Here is a 24,920-nt window from a genome sequence, read left to right as displayed (position 1 = left end):
TCATATGAGTTTGTGTCCACCCAATCAGAACTGAACTCACAGGGCTGTGTGTGTGCCAGAAGCAGCATCAGTAAGGAGCGACTGTGCTGAAAGATGTGAAGACAGTCTGGTCTTCTCTCAAAAGCCTGATGGTAACAGCTCAGTGTGTCTTCTATATCCAGCGGAACACACACCAGAGACATGGAGAGCTGCCTTTCTGCATCTTAGACATAGAAAATATATGCATGAAAACAATGTTGTTTTTATCATAACACCTCACCACTCCACCATTTGTGCTTTTTTGTAAAATTTGGAGCCTTTCAATTATATAGCATGCTCAATTATTTACAACATATAACTGTTTGTGTGAGTAAAATATGCTGGCATGACATGAAGATGGCTGTTCAAACCTTTATGCTCAACTGCATCTTGAGGAGTGGCATTTGCGAGTGCTGAATTTATGTGACTGGGCGGTTGCTGTGCATTGTGAGGGGTCCACCCACAGAGAAGCTGGCAGCCTGCATAGCTCCTGTTATTCACCTGAAATATAATTATGAGAGCACCACACTAGTTACTATATTGTCAATAGGACAAAACACATACTGTGAGAATATTTTAAGATTCTATGATATTAAATTACTATTTGACTTTTCTTTATTTTTCAAATAGCTTTTGTTTATTGTATTTGGGAACATAGGGCAACACAGAGAATTTCCCTTGTACGTTTGAAGGTCTACCGCACTAATTAATATGTCAACCACCAGTTAATGTGAGCGGATGTTAGGGACATATCTTCAGTTGTGTATCTTGGCATCATCAGATGTTTTGGCCTTTTAATCACAACAACGTTACAAGTTGAACTTGTTGAAACCATTCTGTTTCTATCATAGAGTTTTATCTGGTTGGATTCCCAATGATATCATATGGAGCTTGAACATTGTGTGGGATGTGTACTACCTCCTCTCCAGTGACCTTCTGTGTCTTGACATGGTGTGGTTGTGGAGCTGCAGGTCCTCCAAAACAACTGATCCTTTCAAGCAGCCTCCTCTGAGCATGAATGAGCAAAGGAGTTACGATCGACACATAACGTTCCCTGAAACACACATGCATATACACACAGTCATGTTATCACCATTTCAACGTTGAAGTGTTTTACATCTATTTCCTTACAACCTTTACAGGGACTTAATCTCCGCCACCAAAATGGGAGTCCAACAATGTGACAGTGTTAACAGATTCAAACTGGATTCCTGAGCAAAAGTATGGCAATATCAGATAATAAAAAATCCATCTAATGTTTACATAATATTTTATTGATTTCTATAAATTGCATTATTGTGATTACATATTTCATTTTCATGTCTTTCTATACTCTCTCTGTTTATAATTTTTGCTATACAAACCAATTTATAATTTCATTTTTGTTGTAATCTGTGTTTTACAAATAAGAAATCTGTATTATTTACCGTGTGTATGAGTTGAAAAGTAAGGCAAAGTGGGCCAGGCTTTCCCATTTGCCACGATCATGGAGGCGTTCCAGAGTGTGCAACACCAAGGCGCGGACCCAACGCAGGTCCACATGGGTGCTGTCATCCAATATGGCTGAGAAGTGAAGGCTGGATTCGAGTTCCTCCTCAGTTAAATCACTGTCATACAAACTCCAGAGCTGGTAGAGAACAAGATGAAGATGAAAAACAAAGGTCACAAACAAGACCGTGTCTCCTTCATAGGATGCACATTGACACAGTGGATTTTGCAATCTAAAGGTTTAGTTCTTTGTTTTTATATGTTAGAAAGATATGTTCAAGTTTTTCAACAAGTAGCTAGATGTGTGTATACAGTATTTAGCGACATGTGATGCATACCCCTAGCCTGTTCAGCATGTCCATGATTAAGTCAGTAGCCAGTGACAGTAGCTGGGTGATGGTGGTGTGCAGTTGTTCTGCTGTTAAAGGGGAGTCAGGTTCAAGGTGCGAAACATTCTGAGCTATTCTGCAACTTTGGTCCCACACAGTGTGACACACATGCTGCAGAGTGGTCCAGTGGCTGCCACGATGTGCCAACACCTGCAAAACAACAATCACAAAATTAAGTCTTGAGTTACAACCTATGGTGACATGTACTCTACTGTGATTGTATGTCTGTGTATGTGTGAACAGCACCATTGCCCTTTTGAGGTGTAAAGCAGCTTTGCTAATTGATTCCAGCAGCATGGAATCAGTGTGTGTTTTCATCTCAATCTGCTGGTCTACAGTTTTAGAGGGGTTCTCTTGCTCCTCACAATTGTCCTCTTTGGCAATTTCATCAACTTTAACAGCTGAAAGAAAAGACAGGCAGTGACAGTACGAGTGATGATCTCACTACAGTCAGTTTTTATTTTAATTTGCTAGCGTGTTTCCTCACCCTCATCTTTGTCTGCGTGTGTAGCCACATGGAGCCCCACAACAGAATGTGATGAGTCTCTCTCTGAGACAATCTCATATTCTGTAGACGGTTGTTGATGTGAGTACCTCTGCACCAGGACACCAGAGTAGGCCAGAGAGAAATACAGGGGACTTAACTGACTGAACCTAAGAAAAGCACAAACAGCACACATTATAACAGCCACACAAACATGAGTATAAAATATATATATATTATCATTTTTTGTTAACAATACTGGCTACAAACTAAAATATGTGACTTCAGAGCAACATTTTCTAAAATGATCCAATCGTGCACAACAGCAATGAGCAACAGTATGTCTCTGTTGACACACGTAATTGTGGGAAACCCTTAGGCCAGTTCATGCAACCAACGAAGCTGATGGAGAATAACCAGAAAAACAAAGTGTAGTAGCTGGTATATTTTGTGTGAACCTTTGTTGCAGGCCACTTCCATGCATTTGATCCAGGTCCTGATAAAACAAAGCTATGTGTGCTTGAGCCATGCTGTAGTTAAGATGTGACTTCCACACTCTCTCCTCACAGCAAAGATTCCTCAGCCGAAGCTGCTTCTTGCGACGTTGCACCACAGACGACATTGTTGTTAGCAGGTTCTCCACAGCCTGTATCTCCCTACACAGATGGACAAGAAGGCCGATTCACAGTTACATGAATCCACACATACAGCTGAAATAACACACAGCCACTGACAAAAATATTCACACACACAGTACCTGTTAGTTTTCACTCTTTGAAACATGCTGTGTGGCTTTTTCTGCTTTACTTTGTTTCTTGTTTCATCTTGAGTTGTGTTCTTGTTCTGTTTCAGAAAGCAGCACAAAGTATTTCATGTGTTTAATAATTAAACAACACAACAAACAGCATACAATAACGGTTGTATAAATTGTACATTACATTTTTGCAGCAATTTAATTACTTGTGTTGATTGTCTACAATATACATACAGCTCTAAAATTAAAAACAATCCACAATGATTACTTCACAGTATCAGAAATCAGACAACTTTTCTCATAAAAACTGGTTCTCTAAATGTGCAGATCTGTTTTACATAGACACAGATTCATTTGTAAATAATGGCCATTCAAGAAATACCATTGCACATTAAGCTTGAACTATATTTAGTGTAGCACAGACTTTGAGGAAGGTATGTGTCCTTCTGCACCTATATGTACATATATATGTGCAAATCTGTATTTTTACCTGCGGTGGTTCATGTCTTGGAACATGAACACTATCTCCTCTTTTACTGTGACCATTTCCTTCCAAAATCACTTCGTCACGCCTGAGAGAGTGGGAACCATTCACATACTGTTATGTCGGCAAACACCAAATATCCATGATAAGGTAAATAACAAACTGCAGAAATATAGGCAAGGAGTTATATATTGAAAGTTTACCTGGAAAGGAATTCAAATATTAGTTTCCCCCACTTTAATACAAGTTCTGAGTGGCCTTCTTCCATGGATCTCTGGAGCAGTAGCGCCGCGTACTCAGTGAAGTACGCCTTGCATCTGACCTTCATCACTGTCAAGAAATCACACAAAAAGAAAGAAATAATTAATTAATTACTTATTAATAGTTATGTGTGAATACATGTGATTTACATGATATTTACCATTGTCATAGGCATCTTTTAATGGGCTACTGGAGATCACCTCATACAAGATGGTCGGATCCTCATTGCTCATCAGTGGGCTTGAAATCTCTACAGAAATACATTTGCATTTACTATGGAGGAAAAACACTATTTTGATCACGATGCAGTATCATAAAGCATATGTTAGCAATTTAATATCATTCAATAGTAATTTTAAATTGATAATGTAGATATATATATACATACTGTATATATATTATAGTAATAGATATATTTTAAAAAAAAAGTGTAACTGCCAAAAGCTCTGAAATAAAATCATGTTTACACGTTTTGATTACAAGTAAAAAGTCAGAAACTGCAAACTCCTTGCTATGCACAGGACCATCTTTTCCCCATTGTCACATTAAAAACAAAAATGAATTAGCCCACTGCTCATTTGTGTCTGTGTGTTACCATTGTCTGTGCTGAGAGCTGCTTCAGATGTGATTCTTTTCTTGTTCTTCACAAGCAATGCCTTTAACTGAAGACTTATCTTCATTTCACACTTGATTGCAGCATGATCTCCAACCTTAAACCACACACAGAAGCACACAGAAATACTAAATTCAAAATGATCTAATATCGTAACATCACCTAAAAATACAGCAGTATTTTGTAGAAATCAGAAAAAGTGTCAGCAATTATTTTAAATTCATGGTCTACCATCAGATCTACACTTTCAAACTTTTCCTTACAGCTTCATTGGTGACTCTTCTGATCTGCAGGTGGGCATCACAAACCTCCTTGAGCAGCCTGCGACCACAGTCCATCATGGCACAGGCCATCTGATGCTCCCTTAGAGCATGTGACACCTGTTCAGGAAGGAGGAAGAATACATTATTCTGTTCAAAGCTCCTGGTAAAATATCGAAAGTCACTGTGGATGAGAGGGCTGGTTAAATATGTAAAACGTCAAAAAAAAAAGTCAAGTAAGTACTGGTAATACCTCAGAATAATTGCCACCAAATTTAAAAAGTAATGATTCTTGTAATCCACTTGAAATCTTCTGTAAAAAACATTGTAATGCAAAAAGCATTGAATTTTAAAGAGTGGTTTAATGCAGAGCACGAGTCAGAAGAAATAACAAATATATATATACACTTGCAAACACACCTTTGAAAGATAGTAGGTAATGCAGGCTATCATGTGCATAAGTGCCTCTGAGATGTTTACAGTCCATTTCTGTTTGAGACGATCTGAATTCTCCTCCAAAACTATCAAGCACCTTTTCAGTACCTGTACATCAGAATAAAGACAAAGGCATCAAAACACATAGTTATGAATTATTTGTAATATTTTAAACACAGTATGGATGAAGTTTCTGCATACTTGTACGACAGGGTTGCAAGGAATCTGATGGAAGATTAGAGGTGCCAAAAGGCCATAGCAGATTACTACAGCTTGCACTGCAGCAAGTCCGTCATTCATATACATTGCCAAGTCCATTGCCACCAGCACTCGCTCACACTCTGCCAGTCTGGCCTCCTGCATACACACAAGCACATATCACTTATGTGCAGCATGTAATTTAAGTTCTCCTTATTCACATCAACTCAAGTGACAACAGTGTGATGCTGGTATCAACAATAACTATCAAACAAACTCTTACCTGGTCCCAGATGAACGGTCCATGGTCACTTCCACAGTAGAGAGATCCCTGCTGAATGTCGATCTCTGTCTCAATGAAAATGGAAGTCAGGAACAACTGACACAGGTGGGGCGAGGAGAGCTGAAGGGTCTGTTCACACAGCCTTTACCATGAAAATTAGGAACAGAGTTGAAGAAGAAAAGTGGATGTCAAGAAATCCAGACTCCTTTGCATGAGTGGTGAATGTCATTCTCTTCTTTTACCTTGTAGTGGCCAGGCTATCATGTGAACTGAGGGACCCAGGGTCAGGTAAGGTGTAGTGGCTCCACAGTTCCCTGCAGGCTCTCTTGGCTATGGCATACTGCTCGGTTTGAAATGACACCTGAGGAAGGAGTCACAAAAGATACACCCATAATGCTTTTCACTGGCTCTGTGGGTGTCAGTATTAAGATGTCTGTCAGTTTCCCATTCGACAAAATCCCCATAATCTACATACAGCTGTGTGAGTCAGTGATAATCATTACCCTGCTGACGTTGTGTTTAATCAAAATGGTCTAACAAAGGTTCTGCTATGAGTCTGTACATAGCAATGAGTGTGGTGAGGTGACAAACTAGTATCAAGAAGACACTTCTAGGGACGAGGTTTGACTCGGAGTACCTGAACCAGGTGAGCCCATGTTGAGAGCAGTGGAACAGGCATAGATGCCAGCAGTGGCAATGTTGTCTGCCCAATGCTGTTTCCCAGTAGCTTGCCCTGGCTGTTGTAGGCTGCAACAGCAAACACGTATTTCTGGTTGGGCACCAGTCCCTCCACTCTCAGCATGCACTCGCCAGATACTGCTGGTACCTAGAAACACACAGTGTCAGGGACACAAGTTACAGAAGATGACAAAAATGTGAACCCACCAGACCTGAGACTCTTCTGTGAAATAAGTAAATTGTACCATATTTCCAGTTCCTGACAGGAAGCAGTCTCCGAGGCGGACTTTCCTGTTAATGCCATCAGCTGCATGTCCGCAGAGCTGGTACCAGCACACCTGGTGGGAAACAAAAGTACAGAGTTAAAGAAGAAAAATATGTAAATTGTGTTGGATAATTTGCTACTTGTTAGATTATCAACATAATAAAAGGCAAATCTCACTTGTGCCTCCAAGTTATAAGGTGCTGGGGCAAAGGTTAAGGTGTGGTCAGTGCGTGAGCGAAGGATGGGGGGAGGAGGAGGGTTTTCCTCTTCTTCATTCTTTCCTTTGTCAAAATTTTCAGCTGGAGACTTAGAGATGGTGGCGATATAAAGTCTTCTCTCTTCTACTTCTGCTTTCTCTATCAAGGAGGAGGCCTCCTGGCAAAAGCACACAGACCAAACAAATGAAAATTCAATTTCAAGCTCACCTCAATCACCATTCCTTAGTAAAGTATCTGTCCTGCGCACACCAAGTGTAATGAACACAAATTTGACACTTTTTAGTTTTACCATTTTGCATTCATTAATGAAGAGATATTAATGGAGTCGCCACCAGAAACAATAGAGCTTTTTAACAATTACCAGGATATTGGCTCTTTATAAATCTAATATGTAGATGACATGAGATATATAAACATCTTTGTAGGTGTGTCATATGTAGCATGAATGTGTGTGTGTGTTTGTGTGTTTATAACCTCTAGCAGACTCTTGGTTTTTCTGCTCTTATCTATTTCCATGCTGTTGTACAGTATCAAGGCTTTCTGGATCAGGAGAAGAGCTTTGGACACCTTGTTCTTCTTGATCCGATCCATCATTTCAGACTCTGCAACTAGACACAACAATCGATACAGGCCACAGTATTTAGACCCAACAAATAGGCGTGAATTATTTGTCAACATCTAATTGTCAAATCAAAATTCTCTTTGGAATATTTAAGCCCACAAACCATTATTTCAGCTTCTGTTCATACAGCAGTATCGAGAAATTTCACAATTTCTATTAATATATAATTCGATACAAACTTAATGTAGGCAAAATAAATCTTGAAGAAAAGAACTGTTCGTAATATTGTCAGTGCAGCAGTGAGTCTGACCTGCATTAAGCTGCAGTAACTTGAGGGAAGCTCTGTGGTAGATGATGTCAAGCTTTTGATGAAGGTCTATGGCCAGCAGTAGCACACTTGTGGACCGATTGTCTCGAGAGTCTTTAATGTCTGATTCTGTCTTAGTTTCCATCTCCTCTTTTTCCTTCTCGCTAATTTCATCATCCTCGTTTCCCTTTTCTGACGATGTCTCAGAAGATAGGCGGGGAATAGAAGGAGGGAGGGGACAAAACTTCTGTCAGAAGAAGAAGAAAATAGGTTTCAGCAGCATTCACCAATTCTCAATCTTTATTATTTATCATTTTTTCTCCCTATCCACCATAAACCGCTGAGATTAAACACCTGGTTTAGAATCAGTAAATTACCCACTGAACATTTATCAAACTCTTTAACATGAGTGACAGATTGACTACCTACCTGCATGAAGGCACAGTCTGTGATAGCTGAGGAGTCTGGGGGCAGCTGTGTAGCTATACCCTTTGCTAGAGCTGTAAGACCTCTCCTTGCCATCTCACACACCTTCTGAAGCAACTCTGTACTCGAACTCTGCAAGTACACACAAACACACACATTGAACAAAATGTCATTGTTTTTAACAGTAATAAAATGTGATGGTTGGTTTCAGATAAATCATTGAAATACCTCAAGCAGAGAGAAGGAGCACACCATCCCACCACCGCAGTCTGCTTCAGGAGCTTCTGCTCAGAAAAGTTGAGAATAATATACCATCATAACTATGGTGTGTGCATGTGTATATGCATGTTTGTTCTCTAATGCCTCACCTGGACGTTGTGTTTTATGACTGCGTTCAGCTGCACTCTCCAGCAATATGACCAAAGTGTAGATCATCTCGGTCATTGTTATGCAGTCCACAGTTGCCAGGTCATAGACAAAAGCCACCTCACACAGTCTAGACAGAGACCACAGCCACTGCAAAAGAAATAAGTGGGACATGTGCTTTAAACATACAGGTTAAATTTTCAGTAAATACAAGTTCATATTTGCTTTGTCAAATCTAGATCAAAGTCACACTCAGTTTATAAAAATGAGTGTCACTTTTTATAAGAACATATATGCTCACTGTACCATTTGAAGTAATGTTTACATTTAAATAAGTTTAAATACGTACCTGGTTGTGCTTATCTACCTTCTCAAGGTAGTGTGCTAACTCTGGGTTTTCCATTTTATCCCTCTGCATCACCACCTTGACTCTACCCCAGAGAAATAACACAACATCCAAAACCAGGTCCCCATCTGGCTGCACCTCCTACACAAACACACACATACAGTATAAACATACAGACATGTATAAGTCCTAATTCTAATCAGAACACACACACACACACACACACACACACACACACACACACACACACACACACACACACACACACATTCACACACAACATGGAAACTTACCAGAGCAGAGCCACAAGCAGACTTGTGCAGGGTGTCTACCAGACAAACAAACTCATCACTCACTGACAATGACGACTTGTGACTGTCTGTTGGAAACATTAAACACCAAAAACAAATTTCAGGGAAAGTTAATTTGTGTTAGATAATTTGTGAAAAAGTAATTATACTCCAGTGTTGACAACCTTACTAGAACCAATGCTTAGAGACAGCCATGGAAACCCATCTGAAAGTTTATCAGCTAATATTCAGTAGGCAGTAAGATAAGGCAGTAAAATAAGGTAAGATACCTAGCTTAGCAACACAGTAAAACATTGGCCCTCATAATTTGAATAACTTTATGTTTGAAGATAACTTCAATCAAGGAAAAGAAGCCAGGTTGTCCAAGACCAATGACGTCTAGATATCAGCTATAAGAGAGCATCGTGGATAAAAGTCAGTTTCTATTCATTGATCAATTAATATTATTTATATAAACAAGTCTATTTGTGGCACAATTTCACTTTCGCTACCATCAATCATGTTGCTGTCTTTAGGACGGCTCCTCTGGGAAGACATCAGACTGTTGAAACCTTCAAGTAAAGCAAGCTCAATCTCTGCTTTCCTGAAGGACACACCTTCCAAACCCTGACACAGAGACACAAAGACACATTCAACATTATTCAGAGAAACAAACTAAACCTAATCTGAATGCACAAGTGACAACTGATAAAGATGAAATATATCCCCCTTTACTGAATGATCACAGTTACAGTAGATTGTTTGCTACTCACGGACAAAACCTGCAGCATCTTTCTGGACAGTTCAGTGAATGCATCTGGCTGCTTGTACAGAAATAACAGCTTGATGAACCTCACCGCTGACATGATGGGTACTTTATTTTCTCCTGTTAACACAACACACCCCATCATTTTACAGTATTTCCAGAGCACTGCACACAACAAACATCTTGCATGACAACATAAAGTGGTGTATAGCTATAGTAACATGCTGATTGTGATGTAAGAAAAAAGGACCAAGAACTAACCTGTAATGGCTAAATCCATTAGAGTGGATGTGGGTGTCAGTGCACTGAGACTGCCACATGGTTGGTCATTACACTTGTGCTCACTAGTTGTTGCAACTCCTTAGTACAAAGAAATATACACATGACACAAGCTCAATATTCAATATAAAGTGAGGATTCCACACAATCCACAATTAAATCTGAATTATATTTTCAGCATTCATTCAATTAATTTCCAAATTTGCTCTTGATGATGAACGTAATGAAATCACAGCAGTGGTTTTCAGCCATGTGTTTGTTTTACAAACCAGATAAGATACTGATGCCAGCAGAGATGAGTTCCACAATCACTTCCTGTAACTCTGGTTCTTCTGGCATCCTTGTTTGCAGCAGGTGAGTGGGGCTGTCCCAAAGTGCTTCTAAGATGCCCAAAAACTGTGCTGCACCGCTGTCAAATTGGGCCATTAGCATGCGCTCTGTTGCATTGCGGGGCCATGGCACCTACAGTGGATACACAAGGCATACAATTTTAAGTAATGTTACAGGAACAAAATTTGCTTCCCTCAAAAACAAACACTCTGCCCTGTAAAGCAGCATTTAAGTATGAAATTTAACATTGAATGTGATGACACAGCATTAAAGAGGATCTTATTACATTAGGAATCTCTTTAAGGGTGCTTTTAGGTTTGACTTTGACCACAAGTTTGGGTTTCCTTTTGGACTCATACACTGCCCGCTTGAACATCATGGCACCCAGCTGCAAAACAAGTATAATGAAAATAATGTTATTCTGGCCTCAGAGTGTCCTGAATGTGAAACACAGTCAGTGAGAAGAGTAAAATTGTGAATCATAGCAACAGTATTAGGAGTATGTGTGGATGAGAGGAGTCTCCTGCCTTGATTGAGGCTTCTTTATAAGCTCTCTGAGTCTCTCTGGTGGCAGGAACTTCACTCTGCTCCTCAAACTTTGCCAGCTCATTGATTTTTCCAAGGGCTCGCCTGGCAAATTCCTGAACCCATTGAGAGACACACAAATAACTTTACAAATGGGGAATGGGACTTTAAGAAAAATGACATTTATTTTACGAACCCTTTCTATGTCAGATCAATATACACAGTATTTATATATTCATTCATATTTTACCAACAAGTTACAAAGTATTTTACTTTAATACATTAAAAGCATTACAGCAAATATAAAAACACAGATGCATAATTTTATGATATAGTCATAGATAATTTATTTTTGATAAATTAGATCTAGGACCAGATAGATTGAGAACAGATGACATTTAGATATTTAAAACTTGTATTGGGCTGAGATGAGTTGGTTGACATTTGGATGATTGTGTGTTTGTATGTGTCTAAATGCTGATGATCACCTTTGCCTGCACTGCAGCCTGGTTGTCATAGTAACAGTGGCAGACAGCACTGTAGAGTGTGACAATCCATGACAGATACTTAGCAGTCATCAGAGGGACGGACAGCTCTAAACTGATGCTTGCCCACAGAAGATACTCCAGAGCCTGAATAGGATCACACATGGTGACAGTTACAACTCACACTAATTTCAGACATGACAAAAACAATCTTTTCAAAAGAAAAACAGTCACATAAGCTTCATTTCAGTACCTGTGAACTATAATTCATGGTCATCAGATAACGACAGATGGTGTAAATGTGTATTGAACCTGGAAAAGATTAGAAAGAAAAATACAAAGATGAACAGTATGAGATGAGTTCTACAATGCGATATTAAACACAGTAGATTTTATAGTATTTCTCACATATTTTTAAACAACAGATGAATTATCATTTCATAATATGACATTTTCACTAAATCGTGCTCTTCAAAGACTAATGCTAGTATATTTCTGGGAATACTAAAATACCCTTGAAACATTAGTGTTATTTTCATACAATCCTTGTATCTTGGACCTCACGCATTATCTCTGTTTTAACCACCTGTCACACACTTTGATAACTCAACTACTTCTTCCGAAATTTTCTATGATATAAATGATATAAGTTAAACTACTTAATAACAATACCATTATATATTTGCCAGGAGAGGTGCTCATGTTGCTGAAAAGCCTGCATCATGATCCGGATAAAGTTCAGCACACAAAGTAGTTTACTGAGTCCATCCTGCCTGAGAACGCAGCGTCTTTTCTCCAGCTCAAATATACACAGGGCACAACCCTGCATTGCACGAATCTACATACACACACACAGACACAAATACAAAGATCAAGGTTCAGGTACAAACAACTCAGAATATCAAAGACCTTTCTACACATGACAATATTTCTTCATATAAACAATCATCTTTTTACTTTAGTCAGCAGTCAAACATATCATACACAGAGAGACTGACATATCACAGCGTACCTTCATGACAAAGACATCTTGGTCTGTATCAAAACCTTCAGGGAAGAAGCAGGCCATGAAGTGGTCCACACTTGTAATGTCAGTTATTACCACTGAGTTGAACTGTAGCAGATGGTGACTGTAGCCCTGCCAAAGAGCTAATTCGTATAACTACAGATGAAGAGGAGAAAGAAGAAAGACTTAGTGGAAAGTATGGATGTTTGCTGGGCAGAAACTCCTTAGCCAATGGCTGCAGTCAGTTGTGCTAATAAAGGGACCAACACTCAGCAGTTATCTCCACTAAACTCTGAGGAGAGCAAAGAACCGAGCAACAGCAGATAACAGTAGAGGATAAGAGGTTGCGAATGACCAAAAAAACATGTCCAAGTCCAACAACCATTTCCACAAAATGTTATTTTGCATCTCAAATCAATTTATACTGTTATGAAATACAGAATTTAGCCACAGCATTAAACCCATTAAACATGTTAATGTTGAGCTTGAACAGTTGAATATATATTTTTTTATATATATGTAATGTTTTGTGTGTATATATGAATAGAAATATACACACACATATACACTATGCATACTGACTTGGGCCAAACTTAGTACAAACTCATATGAAATTACCTTTATTCCAAAGAGAAAGTCTGCAACCCGCAACATACGCTCCTGATACATCTTCGAAGGCAGTCGATGTTTGTACTTTCTCCACATATCCACTAAGAGTTTAATCCTGAAAATCAAATTAAAGACAAGTCAAAGTTATAATCGATTTCACTAGACTGGAAGGAGAACACTAAATAATAAAAATGTAATATCAAACTTATTCTAAAGTTGGAGCACCTCTTCCATTCACTGTGTATATGTATATATGTGGTGAAAGTACAATATTTCCCTATGATATGTAAATAAGTAGAATTAATAAGTAGTAGTAGTCTAGTCTCGTGTTAAAACGTAGTATTATTTACTAGTGGTCCATATATATATAAGTTACAGTACGTGCTGTCAAAGGTGAAACCAAGCTAAAACCGTTTTGTACCGTACTGACGAACAACTGTCAGAAACAACAGCAAAGTTAAATAACACAATTCAACTGTAACTAGAGTTAACTTCAACCAGTCAGTAGAGCGACTAACTGAATGAAGCTAACATTAACCAGAGTTAACTTCAACCAGTCAGTAGAGCAACTAACTGAATGAAGCTAACATTAACCAGAGTTAACTTCAACCAGTCAGTAGAGCAACTAACTGAATGAAGCTAACATTAACCAGAGTTAACTTCAACCAGTCAGTAGAGCAACTAACTGAATGAAGCTAACGGTAACTAGAGTTAACTTCAACCAGTCAGTAGAGTGAGTAACTGAATGAAGCTAACATTAACCAGAGTTAACTTCAACCAGTCAGTAGAGTGACTAACTGAATGAAGCTAACGGTAACTAGAGTTAACTTCAACCAGTCAGTAGAGCGACTAACTGAATGAAGCTAACGGTAACTAGAGTTAACTTTGACCAGTCAGTAGAGTGACTAACTGAATGAAGCTAACGGTAACTAGAGTTAACTTTAACCAGTCAGTAGAGTCACTAACTGAATGAAGCTAAAGGTAACCAGAGTTAACTTTAACCAGTCACTAGAGTAATTCACTGCATGGAACTTACGGTAACTAGAGTTAACTTTAACTAGCTGACGGTAGCTTTGCCTTTAGCATCTTACCCTTTAGCATACGAGTTGCTGTTGTCTTTGCTGCTTGAAGAGGCGACTCGTTTCATCAGAGTCATAAACGAGTTAATGTCCCCTTCAAACGCTGAGATCACCGGGTTTCTTTTATCAAGTTTCCCGTAATATGAAGCCGGAAACTCCATCTCTGCAGCCGCGAAGTTAACTTTAACCGACCAACGTGTTCATGCTAGCTCCTGTATCCAACAACAAACTGCCCGAGGCCGCTGAGGCTGGGCGCGTTACCAGGGTGATGTTACCATGGTAACGACGCACAGGAGCTGGAAGGCAGGTTGACAGCACAATGTAAGATTATATGTATTTTTAATTTGTTTATTACACCGTGTATTTTAATTTGTGTCCCTGAGCATTATTAAAAGTGTTTTAAAAAATTAAATGTGTACACAAAAAAATCAAAAAAAGGTCATGATCAGTTTAAAAAGGCTTACTTCTGAAAGAAGTAATAATAAAACTGCTTTATTCATGATAAGTAAAACACACATTTTCTCAACTTTATAGGTTTTACTGCTGCAGCTTCACTTGGTCTGGATTTTAAGACAGGTGGTTAGAACTATAGAGAGATACATGCTCTTTAAATTATTGACTCCTCACACTTTGATCCTGTAATTGCTGCTTTGTCATGATGTATCATCTTTGCTTGTCAAAATCACAGCCCATAATCTATACATTTATAATGGGTCCCATTGGATGGTTTCCTGGCTCATTACTGAAAGTAAAAATTATTCTTGTTCATAGAATAAGTCACATAAACCAACACTTGGTTAGACGCAGAAAGATGTTTGGTTGGCACAACTGAACCATGGTTGGAAGGAACTTTTTTCTGAGCCCATGGCAAAATGATGCTCAGTGTCACCTAATACTGTCCCTTACAAACTCATCAATTCCCATTCAACCCACACGTCCACTCTGCTCACAAACCTAAAGCTTCTGGCACTGGAAGCACAGCAAGCTAATGCTCTGGCAGCTATTCCTCAAACTAATCACACTCACACCAGACAGGCGCATTTCCTGGGGAATGAGTATGGGGGCATCAGCAGTACTCTGAGCCAGTGTCACCTCATGACCCAGAGAAGGGAGAGACAACCAGTCACAGGCGGTCACATGAAACAATGAGGGCGATGGAGGGATAAATAGTTGACATCATTGTTCCAGAAAAATCAGCCTGCTGGCAGAGTCACTGCGCAAGTGTGCATGGGAGGTTATGGAGGGGAGGGGGTATGCAGAGGACGTGAGCACAGACAGAGCCCGGGGGAAAGGCCTATAAATAAGGTGCAGCAGCACCCATGGCAATCCAAGTCAAACCAAGAATCAACCTCGCTCACATCCATTGTTTATTTTTTCATCTCTCCTGAAATCTCATCATGGATATCCCCATCCAGTATCCTTGGTACCGTCGGGCCTTCCCTCAGCGGCTCTCTGACCTCCCCCAGACAGAACCTCTCATGGACTGGCCCTACATGTGGCCCTTTTCATGGGCCTACCCCTGGACGCGCCCGTCGTTCATGCGCTGGTTCAACTGGCCCGACAATGGACACAGTGAGGTAAAGTAACATGAATATGTCCCTAACACATTCTGACAAAATTACTGCAGTCTGAAAATAAACATTACTTCTAACCCGACTTATGATATAATCACAGTATAATAACAGATACTGTGGAACGTGATGTAACAGACCACTGATGATGACTGAGTCAAAAATGCAGCAGTGGTGCTGTGAGTCTTTGTGCCCGACTGACTCATTATTCAGTCCTGGTCCTAACAGCTGTACGGTCTGTACAGATGCGCATGGAAAGGGATCGCTTTGTCATTTATCTGGATGTGAAGCACTTCTCCCCTGACGAGCTGTGTGTCAACATCAGTGACGAGTTCATCACAATACATGGCAAACACGAGGAGAAACAGGTCAGAGGGACAACAGAGGTCTGCAGAAATAATCACACAGATCTGGTGACACCTTACTGATGCACTGACTCTAAATCTGTTTCCAGGACGACCATGGCTTTGTGTCCAGAGAGTTTCACAGGAAGTACAGGCTGCCTGCCGGCGTGTCAGGTGCTGATGTCACCGCCAACCTGTCATCTGATGGTGTGCTGATAATAACTGCACCTCGGTCATCTCCTGGACCAGAGCGTAGTATTCCCATCTCCTGTGAGGATGGGACACCAAAACAGAAAATGTAGAGCAAAGCCTGACGCTGTTTCAGTTCTAACCAGAAGTGCTGCCTGTTGTTGTGTTTAACCTGTCTCAGTTGAGACACATGTAGGTGGAACATGCATGTCTAGATGTCTGCATGTGTAAGTGGCTTAAAGTAAACCAGAAACTCCAGATGGTGTCACAGCAAGATGAATTGTTGTGTTAATAAAAGACTAACATGTTGAGTATAGTTGACACCATATTGAAGTTTTCCAGAGACACACTGTTGTGAGTTATAGTTCATTTTTCTATCAAAATAACTTTAAAACGTAAAATATTCACATCCACCATCAGGTAAGGGAAGTTTATTGGTACAGCAAATTTCAACAACAAGGCAATTCAAAGTGCTTTACTTAAAATCCAACTAATCAAGGTCATGTCATTCTTATTTGAATTCCATATCTACATCAGACATTTTATAACATACCATGTCTAATCTGGTCCTGCACTTGGGTGACAAATTATTTTTTTAACCTAACCCAGTTTGCAGCTTTTATTATTACTACTGGGAAATGCTAAAGAAAAATCAATTTACAGGAATTCCTCTCAAAATTGTCAACTGAAGATGATAACAGACTAAAATTGTTAGAATGAATTGTTTTAATATCAGTGTGGGTATGAGTAAGATGCCAACTTGATTGTTGTATGAGATTCGTGTTGGTTTCAGTACGTGTCAGGAGGAAGGAGTTCTCTGGAGGCACATTCAGTGATTTTATGGTTGTTCAGTAAGAATAAAAAACACCTCCAAAGGACTTGGGACCATGTGTGTTCTCTGTAGTGAGGGGTGTGTGTGTGTATATTTGCTTGTAGAAGAAGACATTTTTAGCTCTTACAATATAAAGGAACGGCCATTATCAAATAGAATAAATGTTGAAACTTAAAGTAACAGGCCTGATATTTATTTTGTCTGTTTCATTTACAAAAAAACAAAGGTTTTATTCATGTGAATAACCATCACAATAAGAAATTAGGTATTTATTGGTTTTTGTCAGGTCTAGACTTTCAAAATCTGTATTAATATACCAGCACAAGTCCAATAACATTATAGCTTATCTTGTAAATATCCCTATTTCCTCTTAACATAATTCAGTAATCAAATATTGGGGGATAAAAGCAGAAAACAACTTCTTTGACAACATTATTAGTTGGATTCATATTTTTCAGTGATACACAATTAAGAAAAGGCAGGTGTTGTAGTAGTGGAGAAAGAAAATCTACACAATTCATATTTTTCTCTTCTTAAAACACATTCAATACCTGCAAAACAGACATAAACAGCACGAGGCAGTATTACATAGAAAGAAGGCGAGATACTTTTCTATGAATCAGTAAACTAGACAGATGGAGGAGGAATACAAAGCTTTCAACAACAATGGTTTATATTTCAACGCTTGGAAATCCTGATGAAATATAATTGCGTTCTGCAATAATTTGTGGCTAAATGAAGCTGCTGCCCATATTCTCCTACAATGCAGATTATCAGCAGTACAGATATACTGTACATATACTATACCATCAACAATGTGTGTAAGATCATTTGATACCAAGTGAGAAAGTATGTAAGTATTTAAAGGTTGTCATCATCTTCAGTTACAGTAGAAGTCCCATTTCTGGAAACAAAAAAGAGGTAGAATTAGATGAAAGCAATAAACGTGTGTGTGTGTGTGTGTGTGTGTGTGTGTGTTTGTCCACCTACAGTAGTTCTGACTTCAGTGCTGGCTGGCATGAGAGGATGTGTCTCCTCCACAACGCTGCTGGGGAAGTGGCCAATGCGAGCCTCCTGTTGTCCGTAATAAGAGTCTTGAACCTGCAGACAAATATTATAGACAAACATTGTGGACAGCACCAATGAATGTTGCTGCACATGGTTGTCTTATGTACTATACTTATTATCCCATATAAACTAAATGTTTGTTGTACTCACACTGCCAGCCCAGAAGAGGTTCCCTCTGTCTTTTAGCATTGCATATACATAAACCAGCTGGCCCTGTCTGATGTGGATGAACCTGCAGTCTCCAGGATAGTAGTCCTGAACTGCACGAGCTATCAAGATGGGATCTGAGGAGAAATTATGCAAGAGAGTGATGTGAGATAGGATACGAAAGAAGGCATCATAGAAAGGACTTTTGCAGTTCATGATATTTCCCATATTTATGTGCATCTTTAGGTCTGCATGCAACGGTGGCTGCAGCAGCCAACTACTATGTGCAGTAAAAGGAAGTTGTGCTACTTACGGCTGCAGTCAGAATCAGTGCAGAGTTTCTTTTCGGAGAGTTTTGGCATCTGCCTTCCAGCTTCACATGTCGCCAGCAAAAGCCAGATTGAAAGAGCGAGCCAGAGTTTGCAAGACATGTCTGTATGTGAACGCAGCGAATGATCCTATGGTCTCTGAGCTTGTTCCCCTTTTGTCTGTTTGCCGTCTCTGAAAAAGAGTTGTAATGACACACACACACACACACAGAGGTCCTTTCAACCCACAAGCAGGTAAACAGGATGGGGGGATGAGGAGGAGGAGTAGGAGGTCTAGATTACACAGACTCTGGTTTGTCTCCTATCCTCCCCCTCACCCCATCTCACCCTGGTTCTTCCCCACTGAAACTGCATAATGTTGGCCTTTGCAACAACACATTCCTCCGAGTTAATATGCTCTCTGTTTCCGAGCTTATTCAACCACTAGATGTCAGAGCAATGACTAATTTACACTGTTCCACATCTTCCCTGTTCTCCTTTCTTATTCCTTCCACTTCTTGCTCCCTTTACCTTAACTTTAGAGGTGGAGCCACTGGCTGTATTTACAGGCTGTATGTTTCCACTGCCAAGGAAACAAGCTGAGCCTCTCTTGTTCAAACACACCCTCACTCACAGACACACACGCACAGCTCACACTCACCAAACAGGAAGACTGTACCTGTTTAGTGCCTGTTGGCTGGGAACTGACAGGTAAGACAGATTTAACATTTGTTCTTTAGTTAAAACAGGTTATTTCATTTCAGATAAGGAAAACATCCTAATTATAACTGGAGTGAGTTCGTTATTTTGTTTTCATATTGATTTTAAGTTGAATAACAGCGTGGTTTCATGGGGAGTTACCATAACAGGTGACACATATGGTGACATCAGGTGTAAAGACAGACAAATGGCTGAGGTGAAACTGAGGAGACTTCAGACCGACATTCAGTTTATATGAACAGAATAATCCTGCAGTGACAGGAAACTATAATATGTTGTAAAAACCTCTCATGGAGCCTTATTATAGACTTAGAAGGTGGATGTGGTGGTGATTAGGTCTGAGTGATTTGGTTAAAATTGACTATTTTAGAGACTTGTAATGAGGAGAGTTAAGACTTGTTGTATTTGTAGATAACAGTGGAGCACAATGCCTTTGGAATTTAGGGAGGGGGCAGGACAAACACAACAGAGGAGCTGGTATTTCGGTCAAAGTAACAAAAGCGCCCTTCAGGCAAATGATCTCCTGAAAGGCCAAGTGTGATTGTATTACTAGAAAACAACTCGTATGGTTTTCACATCATCATGTCCTGATTTTCACCGTTACAGTTGACACATATGTTTATTGTGCTCTTCTGTGTTACTGAAGGTTTTTCCTTTTCCCACAGAGTTATCTGTGAAGACAGAGATTTGAATGACCCCAGCATCAGGACCACTGGCATCACAGTGAGGAAGTGAGACATATTGGACTACTCACTCAAACAGAACAGGATTCCTGATTGTACACAAACAAAGAACATGGCCGCTTCTTGACTCCTGTATGAGTGGATTACAAGACCTGGGATGATGCTTTTCTAACCGAATCCCACAAACCTGCAACTGTCAACAATGTTCACCCCGAGAAAAAACAGTCTGCCCTCCCCCAGCCTGGAGGACTCCTTCTTCCCTCTGTCCTCATCTTCCTCAATGTCTCTCTCCTTTGCTCTCCCTTCGTCTGGCTCCTCTTCTGGCTGTCTCGATGGTACAGGTGAGATAGAGACAGATCTGATCCTGGCTGCGGAGCTGGGACAGGCGTTGCTGGAGAAGAATGAGGAGCTGGCGGCCTCTCTGGAGCAGAGGGAGAGGGAGCTAGAGGTAAGGACTAGGTGGATATAAATCTTTTTGATTATGATGTTTTCCAACATTAATAAAAACTATAAAGACGTGGGAACTGCAAACTTTTACCCACAAGCAAATCAACACCTGGGTGATTCGAGCTGGCAGTGTAATTGTTGTGCGGAATTTATTAACTACTTTAAAACAAAATCAACTCACTTTATCCAATTTTATATTAATTCCATCTAATCTACTGAAATAGATTAAAAAATACATAGAATATAAAACTAACATAAAAACAAACAAAAAAATTACACATAAGTACTATAGCTAATGAGCAGAAACATGCAAAAAGAATTTCATTGCACATCAAATATTATTAGATATTATCCTAAAATTGTGAATAGTAAAGGTAATGTTATTGCAACAGTTTTGAACACTGGTGTATTCTTTAAGTGTTTTTTTCTGTGTAAATTACTTTCACATTTATATACATTTATTGCTTTGTCAGTGTTAAGCTGTCCCTATGATAAGCCTATTATAATGAGACAATATGACATGTGACAGATAATATTACTGTTGGCTGGATTCCATTTAGCTGTCTCAGTTTCAGGGACCTGTCATTGTGTTTTCAGACTCACTGTCATAGCTTCCTGCAATACGTAATAGAACAGAGCGTTGGGCACTCAAAATCTAATACTTGTGCTTTCCCTAAGCCAAGACTAACCTGCCTATAGAAACCAGCATATGTTACCATTTCACTTCAGATTCAAAGCAAAAAGAAGGCAGAAATAAAATGACCCATCTATTTCAGTGTCTGATATTTTCATAGTGTCTCAAAGTCAGTTCATGTTGTGTTCACTGTCTCAGGTTTTACAGCAGGAGAAGCATGTTCTTCAGAGGAGGCTGGAGATGAGTGAACTGGACTCTGGACAGAAAGAGGCAGAGCTGGCGGCGGATTTGATCTCCCTGAGGGCCGAGCTGGAGCGCCACCACAGCCAGGGAAGAGACCGCAGGAGAGACGAGAGCGAGCAGCTGACTCAGTTGTCCAATCATAACCAGCGACTGGTGGAGCAGATGGCAGAGGTCGGTTTGAGGGCAGCCTTGATACCTGCCAAAGAGAAACGTCATGATTCTGTTGTAATGCTGTTAGAATGAAGAGAATCTAGGTGTTTGGTGTGTCTGTGAGTGGGAAGTGTCTGCGTCAGTTAGGCGTAATGTCACAGTCTCACAGAAGAGAACAATGCAGACAAGCAGGTTTTGGGAGTTCTATCTTTGTCACTCCTTGAATTACAGCCTTTTTTTAAAACCTTTTCATCTCCCTCCTATCTAGGCTGTAACACTGGAGCACTCCTTGAGGACTGAGCTTCGTTCCCTCAGGGAAGAGATGGAAGAATCGTCTTTCAGCAGAAATATCAGCTTCTCACAGATAAAGAATATTCAAGCAGAGGTATACTTAACATTTCAAACTGGAAGAGTTTTGTTGAGACCATGAACCTGTTTTCAATATTGGGCTTTGTATCAAAGAAATATGTCATAAAAATTAAATATTTATGGTGTACTATCTAAGGCCTGCCTGCAGTCGCTTTACATTTTACTGCTTTGAGATTTTATCAAGTCGAAAACAAAGACACTTTGCCTCGACGTCTCGAGCTAAGTCAAGACTTGATGTTTTGGTGGCTTAATTCTGACATGAGTGCATACCTCTGCCATAGCCTAACAGTCCTTTTAAATTCAATCAAGCTGCATTAAACACCAAATTTCATGGAAATCACTTAATCACCTTTCAAAAGTTACCAATTGAAAAAAAGGAAGGGCGAGGATATAAAAGCACAATATGGAGTAAATGCATTAGGATTTAACAGACACATTACCCATTATGCAAAGATGTATGTCAAAGCTTCAAGTCTGTTTACAAATGAATTGCAAATGTATTTAAATGTTGATCAGAAGCACAATCCTACAGCCAGTGCCTGTCTCAGATTTAATGCAGTATTTACATCCTAATCCTAATTTTCATCCATGTTTCCCTCCCTCCTGCACAGAACCGAGTTTTGCTGGAGCGGCTGTCGTACATGGAGTCACAACTCAAAGCCTCACAGGAGGACGGCGACAGAATCCGAATGGAGAGAGAGGGACAGAGAGAGAGAATATCTGACCTGCAGATGAAACTAAAGGAAAGAGAAGCAGAGGTGAGGATCAGTCACTGAGGGAACAGGGAGAGAAATCCATGTGCAGCAGGAGGTGTCACTCACCACTAACAGAATAAGACACTAACACGACTAAGCTTGATTGTGTGTCTTTGTCTCACTGCATGTGTGTCTGTGTGTCTACATATAGATAGAGCAGGAGCAGGGAGTGGTGTTTGAGTTGCGTACCTTGAATCGCTCTCTGCAGCAAAAGGCTCTGGGCCTGGGAGAGGAGAGCATCCTGGACAGTGCTCACACACAACCTCTGTCTCTGCTTAGTGAGATTCAGCAATCACAGGTACACACAAGAGAGACACACAACACGCACCACCGGCATCTGCACAATAACAGCCCTCTACAACATGTGCACTAACTCTGACCCTACTCACACCAGCACTTTGATACTAAACTGCTTTCTGACATTCTCAGCCTGTTTGCATGAAAAGCACAAACAGCTTCTAATATATGTTGTGAACTCTGTGAACCTTCGGTTTTTTCCTGTTGTTCAGGCTAAAGAGGCTCTTCTAGCTCATTCTACAGTCCTGCAAGCAAGAGACGAAGAGATACAGACACTCAAAGAGGAGGTCTGTCGAACTACACACACACACACACACACACACACACACACACACACACACACACACACACACACACACACTCACACAATTTAAAATGGTGGTTTCCATTTCAGTGGGTTATGAATAACAGTGAAAAGTGAAATCTTTGCTACCAAATACAACAATAGAAACTAGAAAGTCCCCACAGTGCCCTTAAATTCAAACAATCTTTATAGCTAAGGCCACATTATGTTATTTTAAAGCTACACATTTGTTATCACACTGTGGCTGAAAAAGCCTATTCCTCCATGAAACCACATTCAAACCCACTAGATCCAGATTTAGGTGGATTTGACGTTTCCTCTGCATTTAGCTGAACTCTGTCTGCAGTGAGTGAAAGTACAAACTATAGTCATTGATATCAAAACTAGTTTAGTGTCAGCTGTGGTCCACTATCAACAATTTACACAAGTGTGATGTGGGGACTTACAAACATCGATAATAGACTTTTTAGTTCTTGTGTCCAGTACTCAAGAAGTTATTTGCATGTTTGTAGATTGTGGAGGAAAGAGTAAGCATTTTTCAAAGTAGACTATTTTGATATGTCTTAAAACATTCCTGGAGAAGATCTCAGGATCTCTGCCTATTTAAAAAAAGAAAAAATATAATATTATGATATGCCTTTTTCTTTCCCACTCTGCAGCTACAGTCTCAGCGAAAAGAGCTAGAGACTTTGAGGGATGAAATCAAGCAGTTCAGAGGCAGTAAAGACAAGCCGAGCTACAGGTGACGATAAACAGCAGCACATTTGTTGATTTGACTTGGACTGATTTCATTAGAAACCACAGTGACATATATTTTGATAATTCCTATGTTCATCAATGTTCAGTTCGTTAGAGAGTGAGTTGGCCACAGTTCGCCTGGAGAAAGAATCCCTAACTCAGCAGCTTCTCAACACCATCGAACACAAGGTGGCGCTGTCTCAGGAGCTGGAAGCCTGGCAGGTGGGTCTGTGTGTATGGAACTAAAAATTCAAAACAATGCCTTTAGGCAACAAATGGAGGTTGATTTTCTTTTCTGTCTTGTTGCAGGAGGACATGCGGTTGGTGATCAATCAGCAGGTGCAGCAACGGGAGGAGAAGAGAGAGAAGGACAAAGAGCAGGAGAGAGAAAACACAGTGGGACTCCAGAGAAGCAAATCTCTGAAAGTGAAGGGAGAAGGAGCGAAAAAATTCTTCTCCTTTTTCAGAGACAAATAACTGTCAGCAGTTTAAACAGACTGAGAATCAGCCTTTGTCTTTGACACTGTGAGCTGATGTTGCCACATGTGCTGTTATCAGAATCAACAAGTCAAATGTTTACACACCTTACATATGAATATGTTTGTATATACAATATATGGATGTACAGTTACAGAAATATCACTTTTTAACATTTTATATTAAAAGGTTTTAAAAGCCATTAATGAATAATGGGTTTTACAACATTGTGGTTGCTTTGTAGTATTAATGATGTATTTTCTAAATGTCTGGTTTGGTTCTAATAGAGAAACATTTGTTTTGGATACAAAGTTCATGTAAATTGTAAAGTGAAAGCACAAATTTGACACAAAGATCCATCCACCCGTTACCTGGAGCCAATCCTGGCTGACAATCAGCAAGAGGCGGGGGAACACTCTGGACAGGTGGCCAGCGTATCA

At 39.9% G+C, this 24,920-nt stretch overlaps 4 protein-coding genes across 6 annotated transcripts in view; 2 read left to right on the top strand and 2 right to left on the bottom strand.

Annotated features, from left to right (window-relative positions):
- Positions 1-14,505, bottom strand: part of cfap54 (cilia and flagella associated protein 54) — a 54,172-nt gene extending 39,667 nt beyond the window's left edge. The window contains exons 1-40 of the mRNA XM_020085468.2: positions 14,217-14,505; positions 13,135-13,240; positions 12,523-12,672; positions 12,183-12,348; positions 11,764-11,822; positions 11,514-11,657; positions 11,028-11,141; positions 10,787-10,888; positions 10,440-10,632; positions 10,153-10,251; positions 9,899-10,011; positions 9,638-9,752; positions 9,129-9,214; positions 8,839-8,976; positions 8,492-8,639; positions 8,352-8,407; positions 8,127-8,255; positions 7,701-7,944; positions 7,303-7,436; positions 6,788-6,985; positions 6,591-6,683; positions 6,305-6,493; positions 5,910-6,028; positions 5,668-5,809; positions 5,388-5,543; positions 5,172-5,294; positions 4,755-4,871; positions 4,474-4,588; positions 4,039-4,128; positions 3,821-3,947; positions 3,624-3,705; positions 3,137-3,222; positions 2,838-3,035; positions 2,383-2,549; positions 2,142-2,296; positions 1,845-2,045; positions 1,446-1,645; positions 937-1,072; positions 390-519; positions 41-202 (exon numbers count right to left, since the gene is read on the bottom strand). Of these exons, the coding sequence (XP_019941027.1) occupies positions 41-202; positions 390-519; positions 937-1,072; positions 1,446-1,645; positions 1,845-2,045; positions 2,142-2,296; positions 2,383-2,549; positions 2,838-3,035; positions 3,137-3,222; positions 3,624-3,705; positions 3,821-3,947; positions 4,039-4,128; positions 4,474-4,588; positions 4,755-4,871; positions 5,172-5,294; positions 5,388-5,543; positions 5,668-5,809; positions 5,910-6,028; positions 6,305-6,493; positions 6,591-6,683; positions 6,788-6,985; positions 7,303-7,436; positions 7,701-7,944; positions 8,127-8,255; positions 8,352-8,407; positions 8,492-8,639; positions 8,839-8,976; positions 9,129-9,214; positions 9,638-9,752; positions 9,899-10,011; positions 10,153-10,251; positions 10,440-10,632; positions 10,787-10,888; positions 11,028-11,141; positions 11,514-11,657; positions 11,764-11,822; positions 12,183-12,348; positions 12,523-12,672; positions 13,135-13,240; positions 14,217-14,365 (5,431 nt within the window). The 5' untranslated portion in view covers positions 14,366-14,505. The remainder of the gene's footprint in view (positions 1-40; positions 203-389; positions 520-936; positions 1,073-1,445; positions 1,646-1,844; positions 2,046-2,141; positions 2,297-2,382; positions 2,550-2,837; positions 3,036-3,136; positions 3,223-3,623; positions 3,706-3,820; positions 3,948-4,038; positions 4,129-4,473; positions 4,589-4,754; positions 4,872-5,171; positions 5,295-5,387; positions 5,544-5,667; positions 5,810-5,909; positions 6,029-6,304; positions 6,494-6,590; positions 6,684-6,787; positions 6,986-7,302; positions 7,437-7,700; positions 7,945-8,126; positions 8,256-8,351; positions 8,408-8,491; positions 8,640-8,838; positions 8,977-9,128; positions 9,215-9,637; positions 9,753-9,898; positions 10,012-10,152; positions 10,252-10,439; positions 10,633-10,786; positions 10,889-11,027; positions 11,142-11,513; positions 11,658-11,763; positions 11,823-12,182; positions 12,349-12,522; positions 12,673-13,134; positions 13,241-14,216) is intronic.
- On the top strand, positions 14,399-17,186 carry LOC109628363 (alpha-crystallin B chain-like). 2 transcript variants are annotated; one of them, XM_069539560.1, is made up of 4 exons: positions 14,399-14,525; positions 15,620-15,781; positions 16,021-16,143; positions 16,230-17,186. In XM_069539560.1, the coding sequence occupies exons 2-4, from the start codon at positions 15,683-15,685 to the stop codon at positions 16,419-16,421; spliced, it is 414 nt and encodes a 137-aa protein (XP_069395661.1). In that variant the 5' UTR covers positions 14,399-14,525; positions 15,620-15,682; the 3' UTR covers positions 16,422-17,186. The 2 variants fall into 2 exon arrangements, with proteins under 2 accessions (XP_069395661.1, XP_019941002.2); XM_020085443.2 differs by lacking the exon at positions 14,399-14,525 and having other exon boundaries at positions 15,458-15,781.
- On the bottom strand, positions 16,725-18,944 carry mia (MIA SH3 domain containing). Its single transcript, XM_020085445.2, has 4 exons — positions 18,669-18,944; positions 18,359-18,492; positions 18,131-18,241; positions 16,725-18,044 (listed from the first exon to the last, which is right to left on the bottom strand). Exons 1-4 carry the CDS (start codon positions 18,784-18,786, stop codon positions 18,021-18,023), a joined length of 387 nt encoding a protein of 128 aa, XP_019941004.1. The 5' UTR covers positions 18,787-18,944; the 3' UTR covers positions 16,725-18,020.
- Positions 18,945-19,092: 148 nt separating this feature from the next.
- Positions 19,093-24,693, top strand: bicdl2 (BICD family like cargo adaptor 2). 2 transcript variants are annotated; one of them, XM_020085594.2, is made up of 10 exons: positions 19,093-19,374; positions 20,049-20,514; positions 21,346-21,561; positions 21,809-21,925; positions 22,521-22,667; positions 22,816-22,962; positions 23,174-23,248; positions 23,925-24,007; positions 24,111-24,225; positions 24,313-24,693. In XM_020085594.2, the coding sequence occupies exons 2-10, from the start codon at positions 20,269-20,271 to the stop codon at positions 24,478-24,480; spliced, it is 1,314 nt and encodes a 437-aa protein (XP_019941153.1). In that variant the 5' UTR covers positions 19,093-19,374; positions 20,049-20,268; the 3' UTR covers positions 24,481-24,693. The 2 variants fall into 2 exon arrangements, with proteins under 2 accessions (XP_019941153.1, XP_019941155.1); XM_020085596.2 differs by lacking the exon at positions 22,816-22,962.
- Positions 24,694-24,920: the final 227 nt, after the last annotated feature.

Source organism: Paralichthys olivaceus, chromosome 15 (assembly GCF_024713975.1).
Source record: "Paralichthys olivaceus isolate ysfri-2021 chromosome 15, ASM2471397v2, whole genome shotgun sequence".
Classification (NCBI taxonomy): Eukaryota; Metazoa; Chordata; class Actinopteri; order Pleuronectiformes; family Paralichthyidae; genus Paralichthys; species Paralichthys olivaceus.
This window is presented reverse-complemented; position numbering and strand designations above follow the sequence as displayed.

What these genes read in the sequence shown, in the direction of transcription:
- LOC109628363 (XM_020085443.2), top strand. Translation starts at nt 15,602, where the DNA reads ATGGATATCCCCATCCAGTATCCTTGGTACCGTCGGGCCTTCCCTCAG. An exon ending in CCGACAATGGACACAGTGAG is followed by an intron (nt 15,782 to 16,020) that starts GTAAAGTAACAT and finishes CGGTCTGTACAG; the next exon opens with ATGCGCATGGAAAGGGATCG. An exon ending in GCAAACACGAGGAGAAACAG is followed by an intron (nt 16,144 to 16,229) that starts GTCAGAGGGACA and finishes ATCTGTTTCCAG; the next exon opens with GACGACCATGGCTTTGTGTC.
- mia (XM_020085445.2), bottom strand. Translation starts at nt 18,786, where the DNA reads ATGTCTTGCAAACTCTGGCTCGCTCTTTCAATCTGGCTTTTGCTGGCG. An exon ending in CACTGATTCTGACTGCAGCC is followed by an intron (nt 18,493 to 18,668) that starts GTAAGTAGCACA and finishes ATTTCTCCTCAG; the next exon opens with ATCCCATCTTGATAGCTCGT. An exon ending in ACCTCTTCTGGGCTGGCAGT is followed by an intron (nt 18,242 to 18,358) that starts GTGAGTACAACA and finishes ATTTGTCTGCAG; the next exon opens with GTTCAAGACTCTTATTACGG.
- bicdl2 (XM_020085594.2), top strand. Translation starts at nt 20,269, where the DNA reads ATGTTCACCCCGAGAAAAAACAGTCTGCCCTCCCCCAGCCTGGAGGAC. An exon ending in TAAAGGAAAGAGAAGCAGAG is followed by an intron (nt 22,668 to 22,815) that starts GTGAGGATCAGT and finishes GTCTACATATAG; the next exon opens with ATAGAGCAGGAGCAGGGAGT. An exon ending in AGGAGCTGGAAGCCTGGCAG is followed by an intron (nt 24,226 to 24,312) that starts GTGGGTCTGTGT and finishes GTCTTGTTGCAG; the next exon opens with GAGGACATGCGGTTGGTGAT.